The sequence below is a fragment of the Tachyglossus aculeatus genome, chromosome 1 (genome assembly GCF_015852505.1).
Source record: "Tachyglossus aculeatus isolate mTacAcu1 chromosome 1, mTacAcu1.pri, whole genome shotgun sequence".
Taxonomy (NCBI): Eukaryota; Metazoa; Chordata; class Mammalia; order Monotremata; family Tachyglossidae; genus Tachyglossus; species Tachyglossus aculeatus.
Genome location: NC_052066.1, coordinates 88,497,823 through 88,513,062, shown reverse-complemented (window position 1 = coordinate 88,513,062; position 15,240 = coordinate 88,497,823). Strand labels below are relative to the sequence as shown.

The 15,240-nt window shown below is 43.7% G+C and overlaps 1 protein-coding gene across 4 annotated transcripts in view; it reads left to right on the top strand.

The window, feature by feature from the left end:
- LEKR1 (leucine, glutamate and lysine rich 1) overlaps positions 1 to 15,240 on the top strand; it is a 249,753-nt gene that overhangs the window by 125,379 nt on the left and 109,134 nt on the right. For all 4 annotated transcript variants that reach the window (XM_038747014.1, XM_038747023.1, XM_038747032.1 and 1 more), the window contains one exon: positions 8,765 to 8,940. In XM_038747014.1, coding sequence (XP_038602942.1) covers positions 8,765 to 8,940 — 176 coding nt within the window. The remainder of the gene's footprint in view (positions 1 to 8,764; positions 8,941 to 15,240) is intronic.

The window sequence follows — 15,240 nt, the reverse complement described above, 5'->3', positions numbered from 1 at the left end:
ACTGAGGCACAGAGAAGTGAAGTGACCTGCCCAAAGTCCCACAGCTGACAACTGGCGGAGCTGGGATTTGAACCCATGACCTCTGACTCCAAAGCCCGGGCTCTTTCCACTGAGCCACGGGTCTGGGCTCGGCAGGTCACATAACTGGTGTTTAAGATCCAGGGCTCTGATGCAGTGTACCTGTGTGTTTAATTCGATAGAAAATACTGAAAATGTTAATCAGAGGAGTTCTCAGGTCCCGTTTTTAAAAAATTTCAGTATTTGTTCTTGGTCAAGGGAAAAATTGTTTAAAATCTCCTAGCAAAAAAACATTTATCCCAGGTGAGTAACAGTGTAGGCCAGGCTAATAGAAAGAATGTGGATTTTATTTATTTTGCATTGCGGACAGGTGATGTATCATCACATTGCTAATCTGTACTTATTAAGCGTTTACCACAGTGAAAGGCCTGGTGGAAGGAGCATGGGCTGGTGAGTTAAAGGACCTGGGTTTTAATCCCACCTCTGCCATTTGCCTGCGGTGTGAGCTTGGGCTAGTCACTTAAATGCTCTATGCTTAGGAGAAGCAGCGTGGCTCAGTGGAAAGAGCCCGGGTTTTGGAGTCAGAGGTCATGGGTTCAAATTCCGGCTCCACCGATTGTCAGCTGTGTGACTTGGTGCAAGTCACTTCACTTCTCTGGGCCTCAGTTACCTCATCTGTAAAGTGGGGATGAAGACTGTGAGCCCCCCATGGGACAACCTGATCACCTTGTAGCCTCCCCAGCGCTTAGAACAGTGCTTTGCACATAGTAAGCACTTAATAAATGCCATCATTATTATTATTATTCAGTGTCATCATCTGTAAAATAGGGATTAAATCCTACTCCCTCCCACTTTAGATTGTGAGTCCTACATGGGTCAGGGAACTAGGTTCTACCGGACTCTCTCTTACAGTGCTTAATTAATTCCATAATTAGTTTTATTAGTGCAGAAAACCAAGTGAATGTTCAATAAATGCTGTCAATCAATCAGTGGTATTTAGTGAGTGCTTTCTGTGTGTGCAGAGCATGGAATTAATAATAATAATGATGGTATTTATTAAGTGCCTACTATGTGCAAAGCACTGTTCTGAGCACTGGGGAGGTTACAAGGTGATCAGGTTGTCCCACAGGGGGCTCACAATCTTCATCCCCATTTTACAGTTGAGGTAACTGAGGCACAGAGAAGTTGAGTGACTTGCTCAAAGTCACACAGCTGACAATTGGCAGACCCGGGATTTGAACCCATGACCTCTGACTCCAAAGCCCGGGCTCTTTCCACTGAGCCACGCTGCTTCTCCTAAGCATAGGAGACTACAATTAAGCACTTGGGAGACTACAGTGGAGTTTATAGACCCATTCCCTGTCTTCATGGAGCTTACAATCTGGTGATCACTACTACTATAGTGTTAAAATAGAAATCTTCTTAGGGTTGGAAAATGTTTTAGACTAAATTGCATGGTTGTGGTAGATTCATAGATAATGTACTTCTGCTCTATAACACAGTCGACGACCTTCATCCCCACTTTTCATTCTTCTCACTTAATCTATCTGATCTATGGGTTTGAAGCTGATACTGTTACCAGTGGTAAGATTTTAACAGTGCACGTGCAAACAGCAGTCCATTCCTCGCCGTGCCTGGAAAAGATTGTCTCTAGCTGTGTTGTTGCATTTGTTTTTATCTGCATGCCCTGGTGCCATTTTTTTAATCTTTTTGTATCATAATCTTGAAGCATCTGCTTGTGATTGCTGCATTTCAGGCTGGTCTGTGTAATTTTGAAGTTCCTCTGATTTACCCACCTTCACCGCATTGTCTAAGGGTTTGCTTCATTGTGTCTTTCAAACGTATCTTCTGTCTTCGTTGGCCATTTCCCCAATTAAGTTCACCATTCAGCAACTGCTTGAGTATTCTTTTGTGCTCCTTCATTCAAGGCCCTGCTGAGAGCTCACCTCCTCCAGGAGGCCTTCCCAGACTGAGCCCCTTCCTTCCTCTCCCCCTCGTCCCCCTCTCCATCCCCCCCATCTTACCTCCTTCCCTTCCCCACAACACCTGTATATATGTATATATGTTTGTACATATTTATTACTCTATTTATTTATTTATTTTATTTCTACATATCTATTCTATTTACTTTATTTTGTTAGTATGTTTGGTTTTGTTCTCTGTCTCCCCCTTTTAGACTGTGAGCCCACTGTTGGGTAGGGACTGTCTCTATATGTTGCCAGCTTGTACTTCCCAAGCGCTCAGTACAGTGCTCTGCACATAGTAAGCGCTCAATAAATGCGATTGATGATGATGATGATGCTGCTCCTCTTCTCACATTCTCTGCGTCGTGAAGTGAGCTTTGGTTTATGCTGGTGGGCTGGCTGTGTCCAAAGTCTTGTCGTTTATGATTCTGACTTGCCATTGGACAGCAATGACATAAGTGACATATATGTTGCCAACTTGTACTTCCCAAGCGCTTAGTACAGTGCTCTGCACACAGTAAGCGCTCAATAAATACGATTGATTGATTGATTGAAGTGACGCTGATTGACATGTTCGAATTATAGGGTGGGTGGTCAATCAGTCGTATTTGCTGAGTGCTTACTGTGTGCAGAGTACTGTACTAGCACCAGGCAGTGTACTGTGTAACAGAGTTGGTAGACATGTTCCCTGTCCACAGTGAGCTTACAGTCTAGAGGTGGTAAATCCCAATTTTATAGCCAGTTAGAACATTGCTCTCTAGACTTTCAAATTTGTCTGAACTTATTTTCCCAACCCAGCCACGATTGCCTTTCCCTCTTGATTCAAGTTTGTACTTCCTCCATCTTGTGTCACTGCATTCTATTATTTAGGGAGCCCATTTTCACCCGGAACAAACATCTGTCTGCTTTGTACCCAGTAAATCCTACATTAGATTCAGAATGATATGTAGGCATTGGAAAATGGGCTGCCTCAGGAAAAAAATTCGGGGACCCAAGTTAGTCTGTAATCTCTGTTGGAAGATAGGAGGGTAGGGGCAGCTTTGACCTTCAGGAGTTTCCAAAAAAAAAAAAAAAATGGGACCTTAGAACATCAGCTTCCAGGTCTCTTGTTGTGTCTTCACACAATAAGTTGAGCAATACTAGGTCCAGTACACAACACTAGTTTACTCCATGCGTGATAAGGGTCAGATAAGATCTTCACATCTGATACGTGGCCAGTTCATACAAACAGAACAGACATAGGAGCATGGCCAATTTTTCAAGGCAGCTAAATGTAAGTCATTTCCAGAAGCAGATGTACCGATGATGTCAGTTTTTTATAAATCCACAAATACCATGAAGACACCTGACCGTGGCATCGTTCCTTGCCAAACTGTGATTCTGAAAATCGCGGTTAAGGGTGTTCTTCAGAAGCCATTCCAAGAATACAGTGCGACAGACCTGGTGGGCAAGTTGCCCGCCTAAAAAGAGCTTACAGTCTAGAGGGAGAGATAGACATTAAAATAAATAATGGCTAAGTAGCTAAGTGCTGTGGGGCTGATTGACAGTGGGTGATTATCAAGTGCTTAAAGGGTACAGATACAAGTGCATAGTCATTAGGCATTCCTTCTGTGCCAATCAGGAGGAATTGCAAGGTGCTTTGTTGTAATATTTGATATAAGTATATTCTTTTCAAATCAGCCCTAATGTCTTCTTGGTCAGGGCTCAGTCTTAATTATTGCCTAGAGGACCGTTCCCTGTAGATACACCCTTGGTTTCTGGAATGGCTAGAGGCTGATGGGTTTCTTTATTATTATTATTATTATAGCATATACTGTGTGCCATGCACTGTTCTAAGCACTGGGGTAGATACAAGATAATCCCGGTTCATGTCATTAATTCATTCACTTGTATTTATTGAGCACTTATTGTGTGCAAAGCACTGTATTAAGTGCTTGGAAGAGTACACTATAGTAACAGACACACGTTCCCTGCCCACATCGAGCTCTCGCCGTCTTAATCCCCATTTTACAGATGAGGTAACTGGAGCCCAGAGAAGTGAAGTGACTTACCCAAGGTCACACTGCAGGCAAGTGGAGGATCTGGGATTCGAACCCAGGTCCTTCTGGCTTCCAGGCCCATGCGCTATACACTAGTCCATGCTGCTTATCATGCTTTCTTGCTTGATGAGGGCTGCTAAATATAGATGTCTTCATTTCTTGGACTTAGATAATTAGCCATGAGGATGGTTTAGCGCTACTCTGTAGTTCATTGGTTACTTCTCAGAGACCCTTCGATAGGCCTATTTGGTTTGCAATAGAAATTAATTTGGGGATTTATCTGAAAATCAGTCTGAAGAGTTTAAATGTTTGCTCATGTCGGCCCAGTTTCTAAAGGTTTTTCATTTACTATGTATTTTAGACAAATCTTAAGTGCACAGTTTTTCATTAGATTTATAGAAAGGTTTCCAGCTAATTATTGAGAATGTTTTACAGGGTATTTTCTCCAGTCAACAATAATAACTATTACCACTGTGCAAGCATTATAAAAACATAATGATTATTATTGTATTAAGACTAGTTCATTTTCTTTACTGGAGTGAGAAATTATTGAATTGCAAAATTGGAAACTAATGAAAAGAGGTTGAAGAAATAAGGCTTCTTACAGGAGATTCAATTAATGATTTTTATTTCTATGATGGATTTTATAATAATAATAATAGCATTTTTTAAGCACTTACTATGTGTGAAGCACTGTTTGAAGTGCTGGGGGGATGCAAGGTAATCAGGTTGTCCCACGTGGGGCTCACAGTCTTCATCGCCATTTTACAGATGAGGGCACAGAGAAGTGAAGTGACTTGCCCAAAGTTACACAGCTGACAAGTGGCGGAATGCTGCTTCTCCGCTTTTATCCCCTGGAGAATTCAGAAATTCACAAAGTAGGCCTGGGAAAGAGAAAAGAAACTAGGTAAAGAACAGTACTGTGGGACTAAAGAAGGAGAGGAAAATTGACTTTAAGAGAAGATTTAACTTCTCTTGTACTTGTACTTGTACAAGTCAGCTTGTACTTCCCAAGTGCTTAGTACAGTGCTCTGCAAACAGTAAGTGCTCAATAAATACGATTGAATGAATGAATGAATGAACGAAAAGGATTTACCCTGGTCTGGCTAGGGTAAATTGGAAATTTGACCATGAGACCAGAGATGGGATTGGGGGTGAAATTGAATATTTAAGCCCTTAGTACAGTGTTCAATTCTCAGTTAATACTACTAATTGATAAAACAGAAAAGGAGAGTTTACCATTAAATGATGCACTTTGAACCACAATGCTTTGGAGTTATTTTTGTATTATTCTCATTATTATTAAGCACATGTAAGTGCATATATATGAGTGTACGCTGTGTGCCAAGTACTTCTCCAAGTGCTGGGGTAGGTAAAAGTGAGGTTGGACACAGTCCCCGTCTCAAACGGGACTCACTGCCTAAGGGGAGAGGGAGGACAGGTTTTTAATCCTCATTTTACGGATGAGAAAACTAAGGCACAAAACAGTTAAGTGACTTGCCCAAAGTCACACAGCAGGCAAGTGGTGGATCTGGGATTGGGACCCAGGTCCTCCAACTCCCAGTCCCATGCTCTTTCCATTAGATGGCTGTTCTTGTGTTCTTATCTTTTGTCTTTAACTTTTTAATCTCTCCTCCCGCCTTTTAGATTGTGAGCCCCTGAAGTCCAAGGATGGTCTTATTTATCCTTTATTATATTCTTCCCCAGTGCTTAGTTCAGTAGTAGTAGAAATGATGGTATTTATTTAGTGCTTGCTGTGTCCAGAACACTTTGCTAAGCTCTGGGAAAGAGTATGTAAGTGGGAATTAGGCATAAACCCTGTCCCACCAGGGGACTCACAATCTATTAATAGAGGTAGGGGAGAGGATTTGAGATGGACTCATCAGGAGCAATGAAACAATTTAAAATAGCATAAGAGATGAGGTCCAATACGCAATACACAAATTAAAAAACTAAAGTTAGTAGGGAGCTGCCGCTGGAGGTGCAGAATTTCAGGCTCCTGATGATTTGGAGTCCACATCATACCCAAAACCTCAGCCAGGACTACTGTGTCCACTAGGTTTTAGGAGGTTTTAAGAAACCCTCCTCTGTGGGTGCTGTTTTCTTTCCTCCCGGGGCTGTGGGAAGCAAGACACGTCACGTGGGCAAGAAGGCCCACGTCCTCCCCCGGGCCTGGAATGCCCTCCCTCTACCCCTCCGCCAAGCTAGCTCTCTTCCTCCCTTCAAGGCCCTGCTGAGAGCTCACCTCCTCCAGGAGGCCTTCCCAGACTGAGCCCCTTCCTTCCTCTCCCCCTCGTCCCCCTCTCCATCCCCCCCATCTTACCTCCTTTCCTTCCCCACAGCACCTATATATATGTATATATGTTTGTACATATTTATTACTCTATTTATTTATTTATTTATTTTACTTGTACATATCTATCCTATTTATTTTATTTTGTTAGTATGTTTGGTTTTGTTCTGTGTCTCCCCCTTTTAGACTGTGAGCCCACTGTTGGGTAGGGACTGTCTCTATATGTTGCCAATTTGTACTTCCCAAGCGCTTAGTACAGTGCTCTGCACATAGTAAGCGCTCAATAAATACGATTGATGATGATGATGATGATGAAGACAGGGTGGGGTCTCCCCAATGGTGCGGAGGGAAGCGGGTGCCTGTTTCTGGGGAGACCGTGTGGTTGGCGATAAGAGCATGCTGGGGGCAGGCAGAGAGTTTCTCAGCCCCAGTAAGGGCAGCTGAGGGGGGATGACACTGCAAGTACTAGATGTTTCACTTGGCTGGAGGCGCAAGGTGCAGAGAAGGAACAGTGATGACTTTTCTAGCCAGCTCGGCGTGCACAGAACACGTCGGGGGCCGACAGTTCCTCGGCCACGCGGGCGGGCCGAGGGCTTGCTTTCTTCCCAACTAGTAGTCTCTCAGTAAACACCATTGTATCTATAGATGAATATATCCAATTCCCAATATTCTGGGCAGTTTAACCAGCTGACTGACATCTTGGCCCAAGTTCTGAGAATACCTGGCTTCGGAGCAACCCAAAATCTCTGTAGGCCTTTGCCATGAATAGAAGACCAAATGTCATCTTCTGAAATAGGCTTTTCATTTGATTGTATTTACTGTACACTTACTGTGTGCAAAGCACTGTACTAAGCACTTGAGAGAGTACAGTTCAACAATAAACACATTCCCTGCCCATATCCTTTGGAAAGACAGCTCCTCCCTCTGATTGTTCAAGCATGAATTCTTAAAGAGTATCCAAAGTGAAAGAAAGTTGACTTCCCATTTTCTCCTCAGAAGGGCCCAGCTTTGAGAAGGGAGAGGAGAGTGAGTGCAATTTGGAGGAGTTGCCCCTAAGCCCCCTGTCCTCTCCACTTGTGACGGGCTCTCTCATCATCATCATCATCATCAATCGTATTTATTGAGCGCTTACTATGTGCAGAGCACTGTACTAAGCGCTTGGGAAGTACAAATTGGCAACATATAGAGACAGTCCCTACCTAACAGTGGGCTCACAGTCTAAAAGATCTGGAAAGATCCTCTCGGTCTGGTATTACCTGAGGGCTGCATTTGGGAAAGGCACAAGGGTGTGGAAACATGCCCAATCCCTGATCCATAGGAAATACACGCTCTAAAAGTAGTAGGAAGGACAGACACCCTGGAACAGACATACCTCTCTATTCAGATCTGTCCTTATTTGAAATAGTTACAACTACCACCTCTGTGTTAGCAAGGTTGAGCAGGTAGGCTTCTTCCAGGTCATAACAGAAGGGGAGTGGGGAAAATCAATTTATTACATTGTTCCCATTTTGGCTTACTTTCCATGAAGATTCAGTCTGGTAACCTCTAGCAAGCTATCTTTCCAGCCCCGTGCTTCTTCTGATGGCATTCCCATGAAGTCGCCGGTCACTGACAAGAGGATGCCCATAGACAGTTGTGAAATATTCTGACCCAGTGCAACCACTGTTTAAAAAAAGTCTTAGAAATAGAGTTCTGTGGATCTAAATTCTCAGTTTGCTGTGTTTCAGAATCCATTTTTTATTTGCTCCTTTTCCTACATTTCCCTGTTAAGAATTTCCTGTGCCTAAAATCTTGGTAACAGTTGCCTTTTTTCAGTCTGATCCCTCCCCCCACCCCCACAAAAAAGAAACTTCAGTGGCACATTTCTCAGTTCCTCACTTTATTTCAAGTCATTTTATCTAATGTTCACAAAGTAGTAATTGGCTTGTAACAAGTGGTGATGGGCTCTACGAGGGAGGACATATTTTAAGCTACCCTATAAATATCTTATATATTTGAAATGTCTGAGTTATCCTAGAAACAAAATGTTAATAAAACCCAGAAAACTAAAAGAGTAGCTTTGGGCTGCTGTGAATTTTAATTCATACCGGTACTTCACAATCTTTAATTTCTCCATCTGTAAAATAATGAAAATAGCTCTTGTCATTCACTTGGATAGACAGGGGGATAGAAGCAGTAATACAAACAATTGCAAAATAAGGCACCTTCACGTGGGTGACACTGTTCCTAAACTTTTTTTTAGAACAGAGGGAAGAGAGCCTCTATCCTCAAGGAGCTTGTATTCTAACACCCTAGAGAGATGAATCCATAAATCTCTTTCTGTCTTTGACTATACCAATTAAAGCTACTCTTAATAAAAAGAACACTGGAATTCAAGAAAATTTTTTCAGTCCCACTGTTTCTATTGGAAAAATTCTGACTAATCTTGTAAATATTTTACTGTTTTACAGCAAGACACTGGATCAGCATCAGTTAATCATGAAAGAAATGCTTTTGCTACTTCCCAGTACTAAAAGTGATCTAGCTAGAATCAAAAATGAAGTATCTAATGCTTTCCAGCACTGGACTTCCCTAAAAGGAGACATTTTTCTACAACTTCAAACCATAAGTGAAGTGGCTTTGACAGGTTTGTAGTGTACTTTTAAGTTTATAATTTGACTGCTTTTGCATGTTGAAATTGTTTCCATGGTAGGAAGTCCGAGAAGCTTTTTATTTGATCAAAAAGCAGATCTCTTATTTGTTGTCCTCCTTTTCTGTTAAACGTTTTGTTTGTCGGTCTTTGGTGTTGCTAGCAAGCATATTTTTCTACCAAACGCAAGTCTGAGATTGTTCGTAAAGAAATACCTGCAAAAAAGGTTATTATCAATAATAATAATAATGGTATTTAAGTGCTTACTGTATGCCAAGAACTGTTCTAAGTGCTGGGTAGATATAAAGTTATCGGGTTGGATGCAGTCCCTGTCCCACGTGGGGCTCACAGCCTTAATCCCCATTTTACAGATGAGGTACCTGAGGCCCAGAGAAGTGAAATGACTTACCCAAGGTCACACAGCAGACAAGTGGTGGAGCTGGGATTAGAACCCAGGTCCTTCTGGCTCCCAGGGTCACGCTCTATCCACTATCCATACTGCTTCTACACTAAATGTTATCATCATTGGAGAAGCCAAAAGGTATATTAAACCCAGCAGCATTCTAAATTTTCACCTAGTGAGAATTGTATTTCAAAACGTAGGAAAATTAGGTAAATTAGCCTTTGTGAGCCTCCCACCAGAATCCACAAACTGCTGAAGAGGAATCGCCTTTGGGGCACTGCCAACAGCAGGACTCTCCTCCTGGTTTGCACATTAATGAACAGCCTGAATTTTTCTGTTTAAAAATTTGGAAAGCTGCTTTATTTGTGTCCTTGGTTATTTGCCTTGCAAAAACTGACCCCACATTTGGACAAATTGGCTCAAATCTTCAATGCAAAAGAGATATCTAAAACAGTGTTTCTTTTTCTAACCAAATCAGTCCTCCAGAAGAGGTGGGAAATGGTTTTCACCCCTCAACCTTTACTCTTAAATCACAACAGTGGAACACATGATTTAGCCAGTGTTGATAGTCTTAAAGACTAATGCCTTCGTACTTGGCAAGTGGGTTAGGACAGCCTTGAAATTAATTCAGAGAAGCCAACAGCCCATCCTCCTGTGCCAGAAATGAATTGTCTGCCCATTGTTCCTCCAAACTCTGCAGAAAGGGAAGGCAAGGGAGGGGTGGCTGTTGAGGATACTGGTACTAGAGGGGTGTGGGAAGAGGCAGACAGTTGGGTGAAATAGGGGAAGTTCCACAATAGTATAACCAACTTTTTCTTTTGCAGAAGTATAGTTATGCTGTCCCCAATGTGGCATCTCTTGCTGGTGGTCAGTTTACCTGCTTCTTGGCCTAGCCAACTCTGCCCCTGTCTAAACTCCTTTTCACACTTCCTTCATTTCCCCTCCGCCACCCACACCCACACCATGACATTCAATTTTTTTTTCTTGTTTCCCCGAATCTTCAATGCATAAACTCATCTTCTGACCCCAGTTTTTCTAAACCGTTACCCATGGCAGCAGGCCCAAAAACAATGTAGCTCATGGATCTGGCTGGAGAGGAGAAGGAGGAGGCCTAAATGGGGATTCCTCTCATCACCTCCACCCCCTTTCCCTTATTCTGCCCCTGATGGCTCTAATTGCCCTCGAGACTGAAAATTTGTTTTGGAGGGGGAACATGTTTACCAACTCTGTTGTACTCTCCCAAGTACTTAGTACAATGTTCCACACACAGTGCTCAATAAATACCATTGATTGATAGTTTCCATCAAATTATAACCCCTCCACCTGCACCTGTAACACCTCACTTCCCACCCTATCAAAACAATTGCCCTCTCCCTTCCTCCCTCCCTGACTGCCACCTTGAAAGGCTCACCTTCCAACGGCTCCTTCCCCACTGGCTTTCAAACATGCCAATGTATCCCTATCCTAAAAAAAACTCACTTGACTCCGCAGTTCCCTCCAGTAATCACCCCATCTCTCTCATACCATTCCTCTTCAGACTTCTTGAACAAGTTATCTACACTCGCTGCTTTCTCTCCACCAATCCCCCCCTTCTCCAATCCAAGGAAACTGTCCTCTCTGAGGTCACCAATGACCTCCTCCTTACCAAACCCGGTGGCTTCTACTCCATCCCAATCCTCCCCTACCTTTCTGCTCCTTTTGGCACAGTGGACCACTCTCTTCTCTGGAGAACATTTTTCTAACACTGGCTTTACCTCCACTGTCCTCCTCCTATTGCCCTGGCATCTTCTCTGCAGTCTCTTTTGCAGGCCCCTCCTCTGCCGCCTGCCTCCCCACCCCCAACTCTGTGGGTCCCTCAGGGTTCAGTTCTGGATCCCCTTCTATTCTCTCTCTACACTCATTTCCTTGGAGAATTCATTCACTCCCATGGCTTCAACTACCAACTGTATATGGATGATTCCCAAATTTACAACTCCAGTCCTGACCCCTCTCCCTTTCTCTGCAGTCCTTCATTTCCCCCTGCCTTCAGGACATCTCTACTTGGATAAGGATGTCAAATTTAACATGTCCAAACAGGATTCCTCATTTTCCCACCCAAACCCCATCCTCCACTATTTTCCTATCACAGTAGACACCACTACCACCCTGCTTGTCTCGCAAGTCCATAAGCTTGGCATTATTCTCAATTTATCTCTCATTCAACCCACCAGTTCAATCTGACATGAAATTCGTTAGTTCTACCTTCACATCATCTATATACTCTGTCCTTTCCTCTCCATCCAAGTTGTTGCCGTGCTGATCCAAGCACTTAATCATTTCCCACCATAACTACTGCATCGGCCTCATCGCTGACCTCCCTGCCTCCTGTCACTCCCATTTCCAGGCCTCACTTCACTCTGCTGCTCTAGTCATTTTCAGTCCACATCTCCCCAAGCCTCAAAAACCTCCAAAGATTGCCCACTCACCTCCGCATCAAACAGAAATTCCTTACCATCGGCACTCGATCAGTTCTCTCCCTCCTATCTTGCCTCAGTGATTTCCTACTACAACTCAATTCCCACACTTTCCTCTTCTAATGCCAACCTACTCACTGCATCTTGACCTTGTCCATCCTACCTCTCACCCCTTGACCACATTCCCCCTTTGGCCTGGAGCTCCCTCCCATTCCTGGCTCCACCAATTGTCAGCTGTGTGACTTTGGGCAAGTCACTTCACTTCTCTGTGCCTCAGTTACGTCTTCTGCAAAGTGGGGATTAAGACTGTGAGCCCCCCGTGGGACAACCTGATCACTTTGTAACCTCCCCAGTGCTTAGAACAGTGCTTTACACATAGTAAGCACTTAACAAATGCAATCATTATTATTATTATTATCTAACAGCCCACCACTCTCACCCTCAAAACCTGCAAGGCCTCTGGGAGGAAATGTGCCTTCAGAAAGGCTTTGAAGGGGAGAAAGAGTAATTGTTTGGCAGATGTGAGAAGGGAGGGTGTTCCAGGCCAGAGGTAGGATGTGGGTCAAGGTTATGGGCTTGTGAGATCGGAAGGATGGTGGTGCCATCAGTAGTGATGGGAAAGTACGGGATAGGACAGGTTTTGGGTGGGAAGATATGGAGTTCAGTTATGGACATGTTAAGCTTGAGGTGACAGGAGGACATAGTAATAATAATAATAATAATAATTATGGTATTTGTTAAGTGCTTACTATGTGCAAAGCACTGTTCTAAGTGCTGGGGAGGTTACAAGGTGATCAGGTTGTCCCACATGGGGCTCACAGTTTTAATCCCCATTTTACAGATGAGGTAACTGAGGCACAGAGAAGTGAAGTGACTTGCCCAAAGTCACACAGCTGACAAGTGGCGGAGCCGGGATTTGAACCTATGACCTCTGACTCCAAAGCCCGGGCTCTTTCCACGGAGCCACGCTGCTTCTCAAGTAGGAGATGTCTTGAAGGCAGGAGAAGGAGATGCGAGCCTGGAGAGAGGGAGAGAGATCAGGGGAGGAGATGTAGATTTGGGTATCATCTGCATAGAGATGGTAGTTGAATCCTTGGGAGCAAATGAGTTCTTCAGGGGAATGAGTGTAGATGGTGAATAGAAGGGGAATGAGAACTGAACCTTGAGGGACCACCACAGTTAGGGGGTGGGAGGCTGAGGAGAAGCCCACTTTTAGGCCCTTGACCATGGTGGCTGCCCTCGGGCCTCTGTGCTCCTCTGGAAGCACATAGTGGGTTAGTATGTGAGCCTTGTGAGGGACAGAGACTCTATCTAACCTATCTTGTATCTACCCCAGTACTTAATCCAACGTTTGACATCTAGTAAGTGCTTAACCAATCCCACCATGATAAAAGGAACAAATCAGGGCGATACAAAAGGGAATGGGAGAAGAGGAAATGAGGGCTCAGTCAGGGAAGACCTCTTGGAGGAGATGTACCTTCAATAAAGCTTTGAAGTGAGGGAGACTGGCTGTCTGTTGGATCTGAAGTGGGAGGACAATCCAGTCCACAGGCAGGACGTGGGTGAGAGGTTGGTGAGGTAGATGAGAATATGAGGTACAGTGAGTAGGTTAGCATTAGAGGAGTGAAGTGCCTGGGCTGTAGTGGGAGCGCAGTGAGGTAAGGTAGAGAGAAGCAGCGTGGCTTAAAGGATAAAGCAGAAGGACAAGGGATTCAGAAGGACCTGGGTTCTAATCCCGACTCTACCACTTCTCTGCTGTGAGACCTTGGGTATGTCATTGCACTTCTCTGTGCCTCAGTTCCCTCTTCTGTAAAATGGGAATTAAGGCTATGAGCCCTATGCGGACCGGGACTGTGTCCAACCTAATTACCTCGTACCTATTCCAGCGCTTAGAACAGTGCCTGGCATAAAGTAAGCACGTAACAAGTACCACAGTTACTAAGGGGACAAGGTGATTGAGTGTTTTAAAGCTGATGGTAAGGAGTTTCTGTTTGATGAAGAGGTGGATGGTCAGCTACTGGAGGTTCTTGAGGAGTGGGGAGACATGGACTGAATGTTTTTGAAGAAGAATGATCGTGGCAAAGAATGAAATATAGAGTGGCGTGAGAAGAGATAAGAGGCAGGGAGGTCAGCAAGGAGGCAGATGCAGTAAAGGTGAGATAAGATATAGACTTTTAGACTGTGAGCCCACTGTTGGGTAGGGACTGTCTCTATATGTTGCCAATTTGTACTTCCCAAGCGCATAGTACAGTGCTCTGCACACGGTAAGCGCTCAATAAATGCAATTGATTGATTGATTGATATATGCTTGGATCAGCATAGTAGCCATTTGGATGGAGAGGAAAGGGTGGATTTTAGGGAAGTTGTGAAGGTTGAAGTGACAGGATTTGGTGACATTTTGAATATGTGGGTCAAATATGAGAGATGAGTCAAGGACAGCGCCAAGGTCTGAGAGAGAGGGAAGATAGTGGTGTTGTCTATCTGTGAGAGAGGGAAGATAGTGGTGTTGTCTACGGTGATGGGAAAGACAGGTGAAGGACAGGGTTCTGGTGGGAAGATGAGGAGTTCTGTGTTGGACATATTTAGTTGGAGGTGTCCTCCGGACATCCAGGTGGAGACGTCGTGAAGGCAGGAGGAAATGTGAGATTCCAGAGGAGGAGAGCAGTTAGGGCTGGAGAGGTTGACTTGGGAATCGTGTGTATAAAAATGGTAGTTGAAGCTAAGGCCGTGAAAGAGTTCTCCAAAGGAGTGGCTATAGAAGGTGAATTTATTATTATCATTATTAGTGATGATGGTATTTGAGTGCTTACCATGTGTCAAACACTGTTCTGTATACAAACACTGTATACAAACACTGTATATTCCCCACTGCACCTGTATATATGTATATATGTTTGTACATATTTATTACTCTATTTATTTATTTATTTATTTATTTATTTTATTTGTACATATCTATTCTATTTATTTTATTTTGTTAGTATGTTTGGTTTTGTTCTCTGTCTCCCCCTTTTAGACTGTGAGCCCACTGTTGGGTAGGGACTGTCTCTATATGTTGCCAATTTGTACTTCCCAACCGCTTAGTACAGTGCTCTGCACATAGTAAGCGCTCAATAAATACGATTGATTGATTTGATTGATTGATTGATTAAGCACTGGGGTAGATACAAACTCATCAGGTTGGAAACAGTCCCTGTCTCTTAAGGGGGTCACAGTCTTAATCAGCGTGGCTCAGTGGAAAGAGCCCGGGCTTTGGAGTCAGAGGTCATGGGTTCAAACCCCGGCTCCGCCAATTGTCAGCTGTGTGACTTTGGGCAAGTCACTTCACTTCTCTGTTCCTCAGTTACCTCATCTGTAAAATGGGAATTAAGACTGTGAGCCCCTCATGGGACAACCTGATCACCTTGTAACCTCCCTAGTGCTTAGAACAGTGCTTTGCAC